General features: G+C 40.0%; 1 protein-coding gene across 2 annotated transcripts in view; it reads right to left on the reverse strand.

The window, feature by feature from the left end:
- Positions 1-755: 755 nt before the first annotated feature.
- SLC39A9 (solute carrier family 39 member 9) overlaps positions 756-14916 on the reverse strand; it is a 44702-nt gene continuing 30541 nt past the window's right edge. For both annotated transcript variants that reach the window (XM_061156794.1, XM_061156793.1), the window contains 4 exons: positions 8248-8316; positions 7055-7140; positions 6411-6545; positions 756-4667 (listed from right to left, as the gene is read on the reverse strand). In XM_061156794.1, the coding sequence (XP_061012777.1) occupies positions 4437-4667; positions 6411-6545; positions 7055-7140; positions 8248-8316 (521 nt within the window). In that variant the 3' untranslated portion in view covers positions 756-4436. The remainder of the gene's footprint in view (positions 4668-6410; positions 6546-7054; positions 7141-8247; positions 8317-14916) is intronic.

A 14916-nucleotide genomic window follows, 5' to 3' on the forward strand; every position in this document is an offset into this window, starting at 1 on the left:
AAGGGCTTTTGAAGATTTCACAACCCACTGCTTAAGGCAAAGGAGGGATGACTTCTTGAGAGATGGCAAGAATCATGAGTACCATGTTCTTGAGGCTTATTTTCTTATTCATGAAGAGAGGTTTTCTGGAAACATGTTAACACTCTGGGTACCTTTGTAACTAGTTGTAGCATGTGATACACATAGAAAGTCAGCACACAGTGGATTAGCAATAATGAAATCTAGTGAATAAACAGATAAGTGATACATTTAAATGATACATGGCTATATATGGCCCTTATCAGTACATGTTAAAAACTGAGCTTCAGTACTACAGAGGGAGAAAATATTTATCAAATTTATAATTTTCACTTCCATTTAAATGTTTCCAGGGTCCACTGTTCATAGTGTCTACATACTCAGATTAGTAACTGTGCCCTTTGAAATGCATCCACTGTGATTGGGATCTACTGGCTTGCATCTCTTTTCTGGGATTAGATAGGTAACTTCATAAATAATATTTGCTAACAGCAAAGGGAAAGGCAAAAAAAAAAAACTGTCAATAAATTGCTATCTCTGGGTCAGATGGTATACTGAGTCCTTTATCTCCCTTCCACCTTTCTTGCCCTCCTTCCCCAAAGGAGGTTCATATAGATACATCTTTCCACTGCCCCTCAAACCCTTTCATTACCTTTTCTGATGTTCGAATGTGGGTCCAGTCTGGTCATCAAACGAAAAAACTGCTGAGAGGATCAAAATAATGAACCACTCACATATTGTATGCACTAATAAAAATTTAATATCATAAAACAAATCAGAAAACAGCAAAAACATTTTTTTTAACCATTCACAATTAAAGTGGAAAGAGACAAAAATTATAAGGCAGCCATCCATGGAATGATTTCATGTTTACAAAGGATCCAGAAAAAGGGGACATTTAAAATCACCATTTAGGCTACCAAACCAGGGGAACTGCAGTGTTATCCCATGAGATTTCCCACTTAGTAGAAGACGCTATGAGAAAACAGATCAAAGCCAACCTTCTTGTGTTAGGCTGAGCATATCTAGAAAATTCCTAATTGTTGTCTAGCCCTTTCATGCAAGTCATTACACTTCCCTCAGGTCTTCTCAGGTGAATCTAGATGTCTCAGGTACTAAGGGGCTACGTGACTGGTTTTAATTTCATAGCATCTCAAACAGTGCTCTTTGGGTGATGTGGACCATTCTGTGTTCTTGCCTTGCCCGACAGCAGTTTTGCGTGAATCTGGTCCTTCTCAGTCCCCCACGGGGCTCAGGGGCCCCAAGGAAGGAACATGCTGTGGGGGCTTGTGCTGCTGACATACGCAGTTCCCGTGTTCAGTACCTGGCTACCATGCATCTGAGGGGCTGGCATGTCCTCCTAGTTCTAATCCTTGAAAAAGAGGAAAACCCAGGCAGTGACACTTAGAAGTAGGCCAGTAAAAAACACCATTACATTTTCTTCTTTCTACAAAGAACTGACCACTCAAAACAGCCACCTCTCTCATTTCTCTAATGATTCAAAATATAGGAACAGACTTGGCTGTTTTGAATAGGGAAATAAAAAGGTGAAGAGGGAAAGGGAGAACACAGGGCCTCTCTGATGGTGTTCCAACACTCTACACTCCAGGGCAGAATTCGCCTTTAGAGCTGAAATCTGGCAATAGCGTGCACAGGAAAGCCATCAGACCTGGAAGATGGCTGCTTTGGGGATATGGGAACTGACAAAAGCAATTCACTGGTGAACCAATGAAGGGAATGGATGAGTATAATTTTCCCCTTAATTTGCCATTTAAGAGAGCACTCGACATCTGAAGAAAGTCTATCCGTACCTAGGAAAGGGAGTCAAATTGTAATTAAGATTAACTTTGGTTATGAGGAAGGAAGGACAATGCTTTTCATCATCAATTGCATCTCTTTGGTAGCCAATAATTCCATCTGTAATCACAGCAGCGACTGAAGTACTGCCAAGGTTCCCAAATGTGTGAGAGCATTAAGGCATCCACATCTAAGGAGGCAGTTTTTAACAAGAGGAAAATGGAGCTGAAATGTGCCAATAAGTGACCATCGGTGTGGCCTCTCTGGGACACTGCCCACATAAGTAAGTTCTCCCCCACCCCCCCAAATGAAGGAGGCCCCTGCCACGCTGCTGAGTACCCTGCTACCCGGAGATGCGTTTGAGCCCTGTAAGGTTAGTATGGCTATTTCTGCCTGCTGACCAGGAGGGAAATGAATGGTTCCTGGGGCAGCAGTTTTAAAATCTGGGAGAGCCCACAGCTCTTGAGAGCTGATAGGCCTTGCAAGGTTTGCTTGTTAATGTGGGGTCCAGAGGGGAAGGCCAATTTGGAGGTTAGATGGTTCTGCCCTTGCCAGAGTTCAAGGCCCTACCCGGCAAGATATTCTAGCCCAACTTTTAAGTGTGATGGCAAGGCACTGCAGAAAGAGGCTTTGGCCAGCAGAACAAATTTATGATCATTGCACAACAATATGATAGAAAAGTGCCACTATTCAAACCAGACCAGACACTAAAATGAGCTATTTATTTAATGAAGTACATTTCCAGGGAGAATCAAGGCAACCATGTCATTTTGAGGGACTAGGTGAAACCCCATGACTCTCTGAAGTCCGAGCTGTTGGCAGGAAAGTCACTTAGACTTTCATGCTGCACCTTCTGTTGGTTTTTATGCTGTTCACAACGGTTCCCAGCCCCTATCCAAAACCAGATCCTGTTTATGCTACTTTGGTCTAGCCAGCAGAGGGCTCACAAGTTCTCTTTCCACAGCTGCTGACCCAGTGACAAATCTAGGAAGGAAATAGAGAAATCCTGGGCATGCTGGTTTACGCGTTATATAAAACGTTTCACAAACTTCTAAATCCAATGCCTTGACGAAAATAGTCTTGGTTCCCACTTTATGAAATGTGCTTTGAAATGGTACAGAAAATCAAAATAAATTAACAATATAATATTATACACTTATTTGATAACACAAGGTTTACAGGGATTTTTGGCAAATATGGACAAATTATCCTAGTTTGCTTACTATTTTTAATATCTCAATTGGTTAAATTACCAGAATATCAGTGATTGTATCATCTCACATACGAGGAAGTTGACATTTTAAGGGCTTAACAAAGCTGCAATTGACACAAAGGTAACTTCATTGAAAGGAACAGAGAACAGAGACAATATTATCTTTATCATCACAGTTCCAAGAAGAGGTTGTCCTGATGAGAACTTAACTCACACAAATATTAAGCATCACCACCAGCAGTAAGCAGCAAATTGTCGGGAGGAAGGGCTGTAGGGAAAAGTTACGGATAAAATATGGGAAAGATGAAGAGACAAAAGACATGATTTTAATAAGCGTTAAATCAACAGGCAAACACCTCCCATTTGTGATACATCTTGACTTTCTTCACTGCTACAGGTGCTTACGTGATGCTGACCTGGCAGTCCCAAAGGAGCACTGAGTATTTTGCCAGAGGGACTGCTGGTCTACTAAGATAAATACTTAAAGAGACAAAAAAAGGACAAGTAGGTTTTGGTGATCTTCTAAAAAGGTTACTACAAAGATGTCAGTAACTGTCCAAATTCACTTAAAATTTAACACCCCTTAATTTCCAAAGATACTTTGGGATCTGACTGTTCTTAGAACAGTCAGAAGGGAAGCCTAGGTTGGTCTGAACCTCCTAGAACTTGGCTCCTCCACTACAAACAGGAGGACTTGAAAAAAAATGTTTTATAAAACACGTCACCTCTTTAAAACCTAGTCCACCTCTGCTGCTCCATCTGATGGAAGGCAGCCTCTCTGTAAAGAGGCACGTGCTAAATGGGGTGTTTAAGTCTCCCCAGATGTCCCCTCTTCAACGGATCTCTCAAGTGTAAAGTCAGTTTTCAATGTGTCTTGCCATCATTTTCTTGACTCTAGCCCCAAATGAACTACTTATCTTTAGCATCTAACACAGTGGGCATCATGACCTTCATTCAAGGCAAGTGGCATAGATGCTAAAGCACCAGTCTTACACGGTGAGAACCATGTTAAAAAATCAATGGATAAAGTGGCAAAGCCTCTAAACTAAGAGATTTAGCTTAATTACAGAATACTGTACTTTCATAATTATTTCATTATGAGTAGGAAGTTCTCCACTTTTCCTTAAAACTAAATTCCATCTTCCCTGAGAATAGGGTTAAGGGAAACATCAAAACTCAAAATGCCAAGGGCCCTTGAAAAGACAACACAATGGAATGTCTATATCCTTCGCAGTGTGTTGTTTCTACTTGAAAAGCTTTCGGTTACTCCAGGTTTTCATCTCACCTCCCTCCGGACTCTTCAGGAATACAGGTGGAGATGGGCGAGGCGAGACAGGAGACTGAGGGAGTGAGCGGCTGTTCTCACTGAATGGCGACCGGCCATGGACCGAGGCTGGACCCTCACCAGTTAATGCTGATGTCCTACTGACAGAACGAGGGGGATGAGGCAACCCAGAACCAGGGCTGCCACCTCCAGGCGGCTGAGACCTCTCCCTCCAGTGGGGTCGGGTTTGTGGCTGTGCCCCAATCCGCCCACCTCAGGGAGGACATGTACTGTGGCAACGTAAAGAAAGGTCCCGGCAGAGAAAAGCATGGCCACTCCAGTGGCATTGACCTCTGAAAGGGCTTCTTTACTGCTCTGTGAAGTAAGAGAAAGAGAGAAGAAAATTAAGTCAAGTAACATGCAGAGTCAGAAAGAATAATTAAAAAAACACTCAATATTCATAACTGGTGTGATTTGGGAAGGGGGGACACCTTGAGATCAGAACAATTTTGTTATTTATGGAAACCTTCCAAATAAGGGTTTAAGACTATTGGCCAAGTGTGCATGCGTGCTCAGCCGCTTTAGTCATGTCCCAACTCTTTGCGACCCTATGGACTGTAGCCTGCCAGGTTCCTCTGTCCATGGGTTTCTTCAGACAAGAATACTGGAATGGGTTGCCATGCCTTCCTCCAGAGGAATCTTCCCAACCCAAGGACTGAACCTGCATCTCCTAAATTGCAGGCGGATTCTTTACCCACTGAGCCACTTGGGATTACTTTTACAAACAAACTTCAAGATTATTAAGATGGAATCAACAGCATTAATGCAGATATCAAATTTCATACATTCATTTGTCCTACCAATATTAACAAACATCCCATATGCACCAGGCTCTAGGCCGGGGCCTGAGATATAGTGATAACTGAGATGTAGCACCTGCCCTCATAGAGCCTAGAGATATCTCAAAAGCTAATCTTTACACAATTAATTTCCATCTTTTTTTTAAATTAAAAAAGTGGCCCAAAATAACAAAAAGAAAAAAAAAAAGTGGCCCTACAGACTAAGACAAGGAACTGAAAATTTAAGAACATGCCATAAACATAACCTGTAACTCTGTGCCTCCAAAATTATCATATCTTTTTGTCAAAAGTTCTAGAAACTTACATTGATCAATGAAGTGATAAACAGGACAATATTTAAAAGGGAACTATGTATTATTACTCATTGACTAAAAGAAGATAAAGCTCTTCAGGTGAACAATGAGGTATTAGCAATCCAGATCAGCTAAGCCTTGACTGACAGGAACTTAACCATTCTTTAACCATTTCATTTCTCATGTTCCTTTCAATGCAAGCTTTTCTATATCAAATACGAACTGAATAACACTCAGAAGAATCAGTGATCTTCAGAGAGTGTGGGGGAAAGCCCTAAGTTGGTTTGGTTCTAAGATCTTCCTCTGTCGCCTGCCAATTGATATTTAAGTAAAACGGGGAGGGTTGTTGTTAAGAACTACAGCCCTAGTGGACAGAATAAGAAGGCACGGGAAGGTCTAACTGGAGCAACAGAGCAGAATGCCTGGGCTCTGATGTGACAAACGACACACGCCACTTCAGGACTGGAGGTATGATCAGTGTAATGACAAAGACCTGGGTACTTAATATGCAGTGATATGAGAGCTGGGAGTAGAAGAATCTGAGTCTTAGCTGAACACAGAGATCTCTGCTCATTCCCTACCGCTCTTAAAGCTGCTGCAAGCTCATTACTCACACTTCCTGTGCTCACATTACATACACACTGTTGTGACTTATTATGTACCAGTTAAATATAACTGGCATGTCTGATAAGGTTTAAATTGGATTGTTTTAAAGATCACGTATTTGTGCAAATATTTTTGGAACTGATGGGAAAGAAGTTTTTTAATTAAATGAATAAGAAAATGTTCTAAATTTATGAAGCAGATTGACTTGGAATTAAGATGTACACTTTGTACAGTACAGGTTTTTAAGCTGAATTATCTTTTTAGCTTGAGGCAGTAATTGAAAACTTCAACATAAGAGACTGTAAGTTTTGGCAGATCACAGGAGTTAGATACTCCAGACAAGCTTGATTCAGACTTACCTTACTTAGTCCTAAGTACGTCACCATGGACATAACTGGGGCTGCCAGTGCAAAGACGAGTAAGTGCTTTCTGATTCGATTCCGCTCAAGGCCTGCATGCATTAAGAAGGAAACTAGCCCAAAAGCAGCTGGTGCCTGGAAAAGAAAAACTACCCCTTATTACTCTAGAAATCTGGGTTGCTTCTACATGATGAAGTATTGTCATTTGACTACATTATTATCATATAAGAAAACCAAGTAGAACAAACATTAAGTCTGAGCTCTGCCTTTTAGAAATTAATGTTCTAAGCTAGAAAATGTCCCATTTGTGTGTGTGTGTGTGTGTGTGTGTGTGTGTGTGAAATAGTTAAGCATAAGAAAGGAAAAATATTATGAACAAAAATTACCATGAAATACAGAAATCTGTAGAGGACTTAAGAGTTTGTGTATATGCCATAAAAAAATAAAATCCCTTCAACTGACAAGTTTAAGAAAATGGTAGCAAAAGACCTAGTTTTAAACAGATTTATTCAATTCTCTAAGCTGAACAGCAGTTATGAAAATAACTACAAAAGCCTTTCCATTCTAGAAAAACACGAAGACCAAAGAGAAATTTTAATTATAGGTGCAGTCCATAACAAATCTTACACCAAAATTTTGCTTACCTTATGTAGCATTATTGCCACAAACACAATTAACTGGACACTAGTTTGTGAAGTAGAAGCTGCTGCTCCCAAAGCAACACCGTCAGCTGAATTCGGAAAAAATGAAACATAAAACACTATAAGTAACAACTATAATAGTGTGGTGGGTGAATGTGTGGGCTTCAGACTCACATAGAGCTGGACCATGCTCTGGGAAGGTTACTTAAGCTTTCTGAACCTTAGCCTTCTGATTTCTAAACTGGGTTCAATAAAGTACATATTTCTAAGGTTTTCATGAAGTAACATATGTGAGGAGCTTAGCACAGGTGCTATTTGATATTTCATAGGCCAGTTATTGTTGCTGCTGTTGAAAAAGTATGATGCTCAAAAATCTACTGACTAATCAGTTCAACTGCAATAATAGAAAAAGAAAGGAATTTCAAAGGAGGCATCTCTGCATCTTGCAAGTGAAAAAACAAAGACACCATGACTTCGCATAGATGATTTATACATAATGAGTAAACACTGGCTGGATGGATGAATTTTTTGTTAGAAAAGCATGCGTTACTATAAAGTCCAGATAATAGGGTGTCAGCTTTCACATGCTATTGTCACTTACAGACTGCTACAACTGGGACTGGTTGTAGTTATGATTCAAAGGTGCTCTCAGTCAGCACTGCTGAGACTTCTGACACTCTACAGCCCACCCCTGCCTCAACTGGCATTCTGGATAGATATTAGGTAGCAGGGCTATTCAGTACAAAAGTGTTCGAGCTCTTGTGCAGATGAGGTCCTAGGGAAAAGGTTAGCAAACTTCTCTTAAAGGGCCAGATAGGAAATATTTTAGCCTTTGTGAGTCATTTGGTCTCTTGTAACTACTCAACTCTACCACTGTTGTGTGAAACTAGCCACAGATTATACGTAAACAAGTGGCCATGGCTATATTCCAATACAACTTTACTTATGGACACTGAAATTTGAATTTCATGTAATTTTCATGTGCCATGAATTATTCTTTATTTTTTCATCCGATTAGAAATATAAAAACCATTCTTAGCTTACAATCCCCTGACACTGAGTATACTGGGGTTCGTGCTTCTGTCGGAGGACTTCATTAAACAACCCCTTCTCCAAAAGGTCAGCCCCAGAGTATTTCCTGTGGATGGTACCTGTGTGACAGAAAAGAAAGGGGTTCCACTGCAATCTGAACCCACCTGCAGCATGGACGACCAGACCCAGCGTGGTGGTGATTTTGGAATTGCTGGGCCTTGCTGTTTCTGGATCTGAAGTAAAAAATAGGCAAGTCAGCCATGAAGCAACGGGAAACAGAAACTAGTAGAACATTCACCTGGAAGTGGAAGAATTCTTTGAAAGCTGTTTTAGGTAGGCTATTATTATTTTCCTTACTATTGTCTTTTTCCTTTTGCTTCAAACACTTAGAAACTTCTCCTGTCCTGAAGAGACGGGCAGGTGGGAACTCCTGACCCAGCCTTCTCTGAACGGGCACGATGTCACCCTAACTGCCTCACACCCCTTACCATTCCACCTCTCCGAGGAACCGGCTCTATGGCCTCTGACCACTTCCTCTCTAGACCAATCTCATTGTCATTGCCTCCCCTTTCCCCTTCCTCAGCCTCCTGCAACTTTATCTTTATTCTAACATCAAAATGTCTGTCACATTTGCCTTTCTCCATTTTACTGCCACTATCCTAACCTAAATTTTCATCAATCCAAACACCCTCTTCTCCAACCCCTGAACCAGCAGGAGATCTGGATGTCTCCTCTCACTCTCATTTCTCCCTAACCAAATTCATCCAACATATCCTTGTCAGAATCATCTTCCTAACTCACTACTCTTTTGATGGGTCAGTTAACAAGAATCTGCTACTTTTCAAATTCAATCCAAACTGCTCTATTAAGTAGGTTCTTGAGCTCTACGTCAACTGATATCATTGTATTTCTCACCGTTATTTCTCCAGTTAAACCAGTTTCTTTAACACCCTGTCCAACATTTTGCCACATTTGCCTTATCATCTGTACTTAGGCTCTCTTGTTCTCTCTCCACACTACACACAGACACACACATATATTTCCCTTCCTGGAATATACCATTTGAGAGTATACTACACTTTATACTACTCGTTAACTCTTTACCCTTAGATCCTTCAGTGTGTATTTCTGATGGGAAAGGATATTTTCTTACATAATCACAGTAAAGTTATCAAATTCAGTAAATGCCATTGAGATTTTTTTCTACTCTCTCTTGCATATTTTATTTTTGTCAATTGCCCAAGAATGACTTTCAGAGCATTTTTCCTTTCCCAGGAAGAATCCAGTCTAGGACTGCATGTTACACTTAGCTGTAACTATCTCTTTAGTCTCCTTTAATCTGAAACATTTTCTCTGCCTTTGATTTCTGTGACATTGATATCTTGAAGAATACATTCCCCTCCCTGCACCTTTCTTGTTTTTTAACAGAGTGGTCCCTACTTTTGGATCTGTCTGATGTGTCCTTAGACAAAGCATTCTTGGATGGAATACTACACAGGTGATGCTTCTCAGGCTATCACACCCAGACGCACAGGATGTACACCTGCTGCTCACTGGTGTGCATTTTGCACTACATCTTGGACACTGTAAGCATTATTTAGTGGATACTATGGATTCTATTACATTCCTCCAAAGAATGTTGATTTCTTTTTTGCTTTGCTTTAAAGTAACCTGATTTGGCTCAAACTGCAAATTCTGTCTTCTGGACAGCTGCCTAAGTCTCAGTTCAGTTCTTTCATCTTTAGCAGACCTGCCTGGAGCCTGCCCAAGAAAGCATGGTTCAGGGCTTAGCCAGAGACTTGGGTAGTTTATACACAGAATTTAGCGCTGACTTTCTCTGTCTGTCTCCTTTCTAAGATTCTCCTCTCACTCTGCAGTGACTGTAGTTACCTTGAACTCTGTCCTCTTTAGGCCAGAAAGACTCTTCTATCAGTTGGCTACCCCACAGGAACTGACTGCTAAAAGCAGTGAAACAGGAACTAAAAGCTGTAAAAATCGGTTCCCAGTGTAGACTCCCTTCCAGAATTTGCCTCCTTTAGGTGATTCTCCAGTGTCTTCAGACAGTGGGTTTTCAAAACTCTGTCTAAAGTTTATAGTTACCTGCAGGGGGGTTGATCTAACAGGAACTTTCTGCACACACTGAAGCAAAGTATCAGTGACATTAATCTTGATCATCTGATCAAGGTATTGTCTGATTTCTTCATTTAGTTACTTTTTCCCCCCTTTGTAACTAATAAGCAAATCAAAACATACCCCCTAGATCTAACATTCCTTGACGATTCTGGCCTGAGCCAATTTTTACTAGAAAGGTTGCAAAAATGTCCAATTCCAACTGCTTCCATGTTTACCAGTTGGTATTTAGCGTTCTGCTGGAAGCAAATGCCCTCCCCTCTTTTATCTTTCTCTCATGTGGATGTGCGCATTGACTCCCATTTTTTTTAATGCTTTATTGCTTTTTTAATTTTTTTATGCTTTATTGCTGTTCTTAATCATCTTAGTGGACAAACTGTCTGAGATCTGGCCAATGGATGCCCCTTCAAGCTGGTTCCTATATTCTGTGACGTTCCCATCTTTTTCCTTCATATATATTTTGAGCACTAGATATTTCAAGCTCATTTTACACTTACCCTGCCCCATCCTAGAATCAGTCATTTCTCTGAAGAGCCCTGATATCCTCATTGCCAGTAGGGTGTCTACTTCTAGGCCCTCTCTACACACACAGCTATGACATACACCCATGTATATTTAAACACACATGTATATATGTACACATACACATACACGTTTTCGAAATCATGATTCCAATAGCTCCAATTCCAATCCACCCCGGCAGGGGTTCTTTCTTGCTTTCCCTCATTCCCTGTTTGCATGTCCCTTCTTCCTCAGTGAGGACTCTGGTTTCACCAACAGCGGCACATCTACTCATTTACTCAACCTTGTAACATATCCAAAATAGTTTCAGAACACTTTTGCCCACACCATTACAAAAGACAAAGCCTACTAAAAAGAGTTCAGTATTGTTTATACTTCTTCTGCAACTCTACCCACTACTAAAGGTATATAGCCAAATAATTACGTTCATGAATTACTTGAATTTGTTTTTTCTAAGTCCCTTTCAGTGTGATTGTGTTATTCATTTGATGTATAGTTCATCTGTTTCAGTTAGCTCCCCCACCCCTTGTTGACTTCATTTTATATTTTGAATATGGAAAACATTAACATATTTCCAAAAGTTAAAACTGTATCAAAAAGGCATGCCTAGGGAAGTGTCATGCCCTTTCTTAAAACCTTTCTACACTATCCCACAACTGCCCTCACTCCTACAAGTAATCAACTTTGGTTTCTAGTTGATTCTTATGTTTCTTTTTTGTAAAGATAAGCAAATATATACATGTTTCTTTGTTTTTCCTTCTTTCTTACACATATATATGACAGACAGTAATTTATTTTTGTTTTTTACCCCCCCTCACTTAACAATATTTCCTGGAAATCTCTCCCCCTTGGTTGACAGAGATTGGATTCCTTACTTTATTTCATTTCTACAGAGAACTCAATTACATAGACACATCATACTTCACTCAGCCAGTCTGCATGACTGGACACTGAAGTGGTCTTACGATGACAAACGATGCTGCATTGATTAATCTTGTGCCTATGTATCTTCACACTGAAGCTGAATCATCAGAACAGATTCCTAGAAGTGGGATTTTTAGCTTGAAGGGTAAACTCCCCTCCACAGGGACTGTACCACTACGAACATCCACAGCAACAGATGAGAGTGCCTATAGCATCACAGCTTTGCCAACAGAATATATGTTGCCAAGGTTTTGAATTTGTGACTATCTGACAGGTGAGAAATGGCCTCTTGGTGGAACTTTTGATTTGCATTTTTCTTATTTTAAACGCAGGGGACATCTTTTCATATATTTAAAGACTATTTTTACATCTTTTCATGAACTATTTGTTCATGTCTTTTGCCAGCTTTTCTACATTTTTTTTGTAGATCAAGGATTGTTAACCTGGGGTCTAATAGGAGAACACGGGGAGAAGGCAGAGGTGTCTGTGACCTTAAATTGAAAAAAAAAAAAAAAAGCATTTTTATTTTTACTAACCTTTAACTGAACTTTCAGTTCAGTTCAGTCGCTCAGTCGTGTCCGACTCTTTGCGACCACATGAACTGCAGCACGCCAGGCCTCCCTGTCCATCACCAGCTCCCGGAGTTCACCCAAACCCATGTCCATCAAGTTGGTAATGCCATCCAACCATCTCATCCTCTGTCATCCCCTTCTCCTCCTGCCCTCAGTCTTTCCCAGCATTAAGGTCTTTTCAAAGGAGTCAGCTCTTCGCATCAAGTGGCCAAAGTATTGGAGTTTCAGCTTTAACATCAGTCCTTCCAATGAATATTCAGGACTGATCTCCTTCAGGATGGACTGGTTGGATCTCTCTGCAGTCCAAGGGACTTTCAAGAGTCTTCTCCAACACCACAGTTCAAAAGCATCAGCTTTTCAGAGCTCAGCTTTCTTTATAGTCCAACTCTCACATCTATACATGACTACTGGAAAAACCATAGCTTTGACTAGACGGACTTTGTTGGCAAAGTAATGTCTCTACTTTTTAATATGCTATCTAGGTTGGTCATAACTTTCCTTCCAAGGAGTAAGCGTCTTTTAATTTCATGGCTGCAATCACCATCTGTAGTGATTTTGGAGCCCAGAAAAACAAAGTCAGCCACTGTTTCCCCATCTGTTTGCATTTCCTTTTGTCATAAATATAGACAATAAGCCATAAGTAATATTAGCACTACCTTTACCAATAGAAATCAGATAATTTCATATTATTTTACAGTCATTCTAAGATACCTTCATATTATCACTCATCACTACTTTAAATTAAGGGCTTATAGAAGTACTGCTTACAGAATGCAGATGACACCACCCTTATGGCAGAAAGTGAAGAGGAACTAAAGAACCTCTTGATAAAAGTGAAAGAGGAGAGTGAAAAAGCTGGCTTAAAACTCAATATTCAAAAAACTAAGATCATGGCATCTGGTCCCATCACTTCATGGCAAGTAGATGGGGAAACAATGAAAACCATGACAGACTTTATTTTCTTGGGCTCCAAAATCACTGCAGATGGTGACTGCAGCCATGAAATTAAAAGACGCTTGCTCCTTAGAAGAAAAGCTATGACAAACCTAGATAGCATATTAAAAAGCAGAGACATTACTTTGCCAACAAAGGTCTGTCTAGTCAAAGCTGTAATTTTTCCCATAGTAATGTACGATTGTGAGAGTTGGACCATAGAGAAGGCTGAGCGTGGAAGAATTAATGTTTTTGAACTGTGGGGTTGGAGAAGACTCTTGCGAGTCCCTTGGACTGCAAGGAGATCAAACCAGTCTATCCTAAAAGAAATCAGTCCTGAATATTGATTGGAAGGACTGATGCTAAAGTTGAAGCTCCAATACTTTGGCCACCTGATGTGAAGAATTAACTCATTGGAAAAGTCCCTGACGATGGGAAACATCGAAGGCAGGAGGAGAAGGAGACGACAGAGGATAAGATGTTTGGATGGCAACACTGATCAATGGACATGAGTTTGAGAAAGTTCCAGGAGTTGGTAATGACAGGGAAGCCTGGTGTGCTGCAGTCTATGGGGTCACAAAGAGTTGGGACACAACTGAGCAACTGAACTCAACTGCGAAGTACTGCCACACTGCTTGATCACAGTCTTCCTGTCTGTAAATGCTCATGTGATGGAGCTGGGTAACTATGAGGCAAATCTGTACCTAACCGCCACTTAGCCACCAAACAGTAGAAGTCATGGGATCTCTCACTGAGGAACAAGATAGCTATGTTTTCTAGTAGTTTCTATCTGTAAAATTCTCTGTCAATATATTTGAAAAGAAATATCTATAAATTCTCATGTCTATTATAACCCTTTTAAATTTATTTGTATCACAATGGTATTAAAGGTGTATCATGGCTTAGAATCCTTATTTAATACAAACCCATATCAAAGATGTTGATTTAACCAAAGATGAATTCATTGCTCTCAAGACAAAAAAGTTACTATGACTGGAACTGATTTTAAAAGTCTTGGAAAATTCTAGGTGTCTTTGAAAGAAGTTTACCTTTCCCTGGAAAGCAAGCTACAAATGTGTTTAAGTGTATCTGTAATAAAGTATCTTTGTGAATCGGGCTCTTCTACACTAATAACCATCAGAACAAAAACCCAAATCAACTGGATGTTCAACTTGACAATCTGTTGCCTGTTAAAGCCCATCTCAGAATTTAATGTTCTTAGTCAAGCTACTCAACAACAGGTGTTATACTAATGTCCTAAACAATTTAATTTAACTCTAACCTGCTTACAATTTAAGTATATTATATTATTATTTAATGCATTGATAAAGAAGACATCCTATATCACAAACTTGTTTTTAATGTTTTAGTAACTATATTTCAATAAAACTGATTTTCTCTGTAGTCCTATGTACTATGCTTTATGCATTTAAAAACATTATTTATCCCAATGAAAGGTCCACAGGCTTTAGACCGCTTAAAGGCTCCATGGAACAAGAAGGGTTAAGAACTTCTGCCCTAGACCTCCATCAAATGAAACAGCTTTAAGATAACCAGGGTAGTAACCCAATAAACACTCTCTTGTGCCACATGTCACAACCCACTAGCTTCCTCAAATGAATAAAATGTTCACCTGAACCTAAAACAGGAGTTTTAGTACTAAATATGGCCACTGATACATACTGAATCATTCAATCATTTGTGATCACCTAAAATGCAAATTTTTTGCATTGCCCAGGAAACCTTAGGGGC

This window comes from Dama dama, chromosome 12, assembly GCF_033118175.1.
Source record: "Dama dama isolate Ldn47 chromosome 12, ASM3311817v1, whole genome shotgun sequence".
Lineage (NCBI taxonomy): Eukaryota > Metazoa > Chordata > Mammalia > Artiodactyla > Cervidae > Dama > Dama dama.